Source organism: Anguilla anguilla, chromosome 4, assembly GCF_013347855.1.
Source record: "Anguilla anguilla isolate fAngAng1 chromosome 4, fAngAng1.pri, whole genome shotgun sequence".
In the NCBI taxonomy this organism is placed as follows: Eukaryota; Metazoa; Chordata; class Actinopteri; order Anguilliformes; family Anguillidae; genus Anguilla; species Anguilla anguilla.
In genome coordinates this window covers 8,060,678-8,065,677 of record NC_049204.1, presented here as the reverse complement: position 1 = coordinate 8,065,677, position 5,000 = coordinate 8,060,678, and the positions used below count along the sequence as shown (strand labels likewise).

At 50.9% G+C, this 5,000-nt stretch overlaps 2 protein-coding genes across 3 annotated transcripts in view; one reads left to right on the top strand and one right to left on the bottom strand.

The window, feature by feature from the left end:
• The first annotated feature begins 2,025 nt into the window (after nucleotides 1–2,025).
• The window catches only part of rgl1 (ral guanine nucleotide dissociation stimulator-like 1), a 41,596-nt gene continuing 38,621 nt past the window's right edge, over nucleotides 2,026–5,000 (top strand). For both annotated transcript variants that reach the window (XM_035414143.1, XM_035414141.1), the window contains exon 1: nucleotides 2,026–2,354. In XM_035414143.1, coding sequence (XP_035270034.1) covers nucleotides 2,328–2,354 — 27 coding nt within the window. In that variant the 5' untranslated portion in view covers nucleotides 2,026–2,327. The remainder of the gene's footprint in view (nucleotides 2,355–5,000) is intronic.
• Nucleotides 4,343–5,000, bottom strand: part of LOC118225575 (putative C->U-editing enzyme APOBEC-4) — a 2,242-nt gene continuing 1,584 nt past the window's right edge. The window contains exon 4 of the mRNA XM_035414144.1: nucleotides 4,343–5,000. This exon is cut by the window's right edge and continues 378 nt beyond it. Within this exon, the coding sequence (XP_035270035.1) occupies nucleotides 4,586–5,000 (415 nt within the window). The 3' untranslated portion in view covers nucleotides 4,343–4,585.

The following is a 5,000-nucleotide window of genomic DNA, read 5'->3' as shown; positions in this document are numbered from 1 at the left end:
TAAGGAGAAACACCATTTTGTAATTTTTACAAGTTTTATTTTAACAAGCTGGGTAATTATTGTCCGCAGCAGTTGGGAAAAGTGAGTCTGGAGAGGCTGTAAATCAAGGCTGAGTAGTGTGGCAGAGGTCAAAGGTCAGAGATGTGAATGCCCGCTCCTGAATGTGACGTCACCCTAGGAAAAGCAATAAGAGTGTGATTAGCCCCCCTGGATGGGGGTGGGGGGGGGGTGGGGGGCTTCGGTCTCTCGCTCAGCGGGGTTAATCGCGTCTCCTGCTGCGCGGTGCGGCCGGCGAGAGCCTCAATTTGAAACCCGCGGGAGACCGGTCTCCAGTTACCTTGGCTACAGAATTGAACATCAACTCTGGAGCAGCAGCAGGACTACAATTAGTTGCCTTTGCTTGATATCCTGGCATTTAGCTTAGTGGCTTAAGCACATCTCCTTTTCAAAAACCTGCCATAGATCTACTTCTGTTAGTCTAGCTTGCGCAGAGCTAGGAGGTCCTGGATTTTCCTACCTTTTGAAAACTAGGATTTCTGGAGTGTTTTATTGCTCAAAATTCTAAGTCAGTTTCCAGAACTCCACTGCTTTCTGTTGCCAGTGGTGATTGTGACATCAGCATTACAATGTTCAACTTAAGAACATTCTAATCACATATTTGTGATGTCACACCATAAAGGGTTCATTGAGCTGACGGGGTTAGTCAGGGCATCATTAGGCTGAACAGGCTGGCCCATGCTGACCTTTCCATTTTCCTGTTCACGGATTGTTTCCTTGCCTCTATACTCTGTAGCAGTGCTGCCCATCCTTATCCTTCAGGGGACAGAAAGGCCTTTAGACTTATCATTACTCAGCATTTATTCAAACAATTAAGACACGGTGAGTCCGATCACTTCACCGGGTTTCTTGCGTCTGGATTGGCTGCCGAAGAACAGAAACCAGCTGCCCTGTGGTTCTCCAAAAGGCTGAAGCCATACTTGCGTAAGTTGTGAGAGAGCCGGTGTGTAAATCGGTGCATGTCAGAGTCAGCCTGCTGAAGATGTGTGCCGGAGTGTCCCCCGACGATCAGCCTGTTTCGGGTTCGTGGGGCGTGTTTTAACGCGTTTGATATATCAGGTGTCAGTGAGGTTCAGAGACTGCTCGGGGATGACTTAGAGGTGAACGCCCAGCTGGTGAGATTATATAATAACACATGGGTCTGGTCTGGAATACAGTGTGACTGCAGAAGAATATGTTTTTTTTTTTTCCCCCTTGCTTCCCCACCCTCCAGCCCCTGTGACAGACACAGTCTGGATCCAGGGAGTATTTGACAAGGCCCAGAACTGCCTGTCCATCATTTAGACGCATTGTGACATTCACTGGATTTTCTATTACGTAACTGTGCCAACGAACGGCTTCAAAACGACCTGCTAGCCCCTGTGTTCCACTGCTTCCATGTGTCTCTTTAAACACTTTAAATCCGCCTGCATTTGATTACTGCTCCAGAGCGGAGTGGTGTGAGAAGCTATGTTGCCACCTAGTGTCCTTGTTGGGTATTGCATGGCATTGCGGCTGGCCTTAAATATCCTGCAGATTCACATGCAGACGCGGAGAGGGCAAGGGCAGAGGGGGTTCAGTCCTCTGCTTGTCCCTGTCTTTGTTGAGTCCACTGTATTGCTGAGTAGATAAGCCTACATTAGCATCTAATTGCATGGATAGGAATCACAGTCAGCAGAAAATATGATTTATGGATGATAGTTAAAGGTGTGTGTGTGTGTGCGTGTGCGCGTGTATGTGTGTGTCTGTGAGTGTGTGCGTGTGTGTGGGTTTGGGTGCGTGCATGTGTCTGTGAGTGTGTGTGCGTGTGTGTGTGTGTGTGTGTGTGCGCGTGTGTGTGTCTGTGCATGTGTATGTATTAAAGAGTGAGAGTGAGAGAGGGAGTGAGAGGCAGAGATAGAGTGAGTGAGAGAGAATAGGAGAAAGAGAGAGATAGAGAGGGAGTGAGAGAGAGAGAGAGAGAAAGAGTGAGTGTGTGAGAGAGAGAGAGAGAGAGAGAGAGAGAGAGAGGAGCAGTTTCTGGGTGGCACCAGGCTCACTACAGCAGCTGGGAGGAGAGGCAGAGAGGACTTCATACCTCAGCGGAGCAGGAGCGAGGGAACGAAACACAGATTAGGAAGGATGAGCTGCAGGAGAGGGGGAGAGTATGCAGCAGACCTGACTGTGTATCCCCACCTCTCCTCTCTCCCCCCCTCTCTCTCTCCCTCTCTTTCTCTCTCCCCCTCTCTTTCTCTCTCTCCCTCTCTTTCCCTCTCTCCTTCCCTCGGGCTCAGTGCTGGACTCTCACGCCGATGGACAGGCTCTGCGTGCGCAGTCAGGTAAGAGAGACGGGCGATCCTCTAACGCCGTGCTCCCACACAGAGCCACGCTCGGGAGGCACTGCTGAACGCCGCACACTGAGCACCGGCGTAGCAGAAGCCGAACTGTGTGCGCATATGCGCTACTGTATTTCACGGTGTTGGGCAATGAATACTAGCACTGCGCATGGTTTTGTGTGTGTGTGCACGGGCACGTGTGTGTGTGTGTGTATGGGTGTACGTGTGTGTGTGTTTGTGAGTGTGTGTGTGTGTATGTAGCATGCTGCTGTTTGCGGTTCTGTTATTTTCTGGTGCTCGTTCTGTATCACTGGACATGTGCATAAGTCAGCATACTGTACGCACAGCAGCGTAACGGTGTAGCAGTGGGGCTCGTAACTCTGAGGTTGCAGGTTTGATTCCTAAGGAGGGGTGCTGCTGTTGCAGCCTCGCGTGAGTTACATAACCTGGGTCCTTTCCGTAAATATCGAATCGCGTTAATACAGCTGGGTGCGCTTACACAAAAACATGTGCACGTGATAAGACTATGAGCTGTGCACTACAAGCTGAACAGTAACATATATAAATGTAGGAGTGTGTGTGTAGGGAGAGGTACAGTATTAACCCTTTACGATTACAAATGTGTGATTAGAATGCTCCTACCTGAACATTCTTTTGCTGATGTCACAATCATTCCTGGCGACTGAAAGCAGTGGAGTTCTAGAACACTGACTTAGAATTCTGAGGGGATAAAAAACATTCCGAAAAGCCGATTTTTTTACAGGGTTAAAAGGAGGAAGGAGGGTGTGTACATCGCCCCTCTTAAACCTTAAACGCAGCCTGGGATATTCATTAGTTCCAGGCTGCTCTGTCACATGGCAGAGCAGGATCCTTCTCCTCCCTCCTCCTCCCTTCTCTGTCCTTTCCTTGTCTTCCCACCCCCCCCCCCCCCAACCCTTACCTCAGCTGTCTTCTCCCAAAATCCCCACCCCTCACTTCTGCTCCTGCTTCTCCTCTTCAGAAGCCTCTATCTCTGTCTCCCCTCCCCCTGTCCTGTGACACGGGTCCCAGCACTGTAGAGCAGTGCAGTATAATGCAGTGAACAGCTGTACACACACACACACACACTCTCTCACACACACACACACACACACACTCTCTCACACACACACACACACTCTCTCACACACACACACACACACACACTCTCTCACACACACACACACACACACACTCTCTCACACACACACACACACACTCTCACACACACACACACACACACTCTCTCACACACACACACACACACACACTCTCTCACACACACACACACACTCTCTCACACACACACACACATACACACACACTCTCTCTCTCTCACACACACACACATACACACACACTCTCTCTCACACACACATACACACCCCCACGCACACACATACAGACACAGACACTTACAGTGGACACACACACACAAACACTCATACACACACAATACACATGCACACATGCTCACACACACACACACACACACACACACACAATACATGCACACATACACACATAGTTTGGACACATGTACAATCATGAATATACAAACCTGCACATGGTGTTCACACACAGATACATACATATTGTACACTCATGCTGTGTGAACTAAACTGTGTTCTTGGCTAGAAATAGCTGTACAAAATAAGTATTGTACCTTACTGAACCTGTGTTTAGCAGTCTGCCACATAAATGTAATGTAATGTCATGCATGCTACACACAAGCACACAATACACACACATACTGCAACATACTGCAACCTACACACACACACACACACACGCACATGCACGCACGCACGCGTACGCCTCCACCCACCCGCAACTGATTCAGCAGTCAGACACAGACCTTGAGAGCATTAGCATGCAGGAGAAGACCGAACAGACATCGGCGGATACGTTCCGTTCAGCTGTATCTGCATTTGGCACAAATAATACCGTTTATTATTCACTGCTCCCGCTCGACAGCCGTCACGTTTGTTCCTGCCGCTCAGAAGAACCGCAGAATGGTTTAGGATTTGCACCTTAAACTATTTAAACTATTTCAGAGCCAAAAAAAAATAAAAATAAAAAACCCAGATGTGAGATGAGCTATTAACTGTTTGGGTAACTGATTTAGCTCATCAGTTCATCCCCGAGTAACAGCTGGAATCCGCAAACCCTGCGGCTGTCCGTGAGAACGAGCGGACGCCGCCGACGTACGCTATTTATAGCGGGGCCTTCCTTTCTCGGAGCTCCTCGGGCTGTGATTGGCTGTCGCTAGGAACCTCCCTCTCCGTCACCTTCCGCACCTCCACGGGGCGCCCGGGCGGCAGCAGGACGGAGGAAGAGGAGGATGAGGCTGAAGAAAGAGAGGAGGGGGGACGGCCCGGGCCGGGCGGGGGCAGACGGACGTGCCGCACCACGTTGACGGGGGGGCGATGGCCGGTCCTGACGGGGAGGGGTTTGGCGGGGTGGGGGGGCATGTCGTGAGGGAAGGTCCCTGGCAGGTAGCGGTGGCGATGTGGGGGCGGAAGCAAGGTGAGGGACCGCCTGGCGGGCGCGGCCGGGGCGGGGTCAGAGACGGGCGCGGCCCGGCGGGACAGGTCCAGGAAGGCGGGGCCGACGCCGGTGATGGCCGAG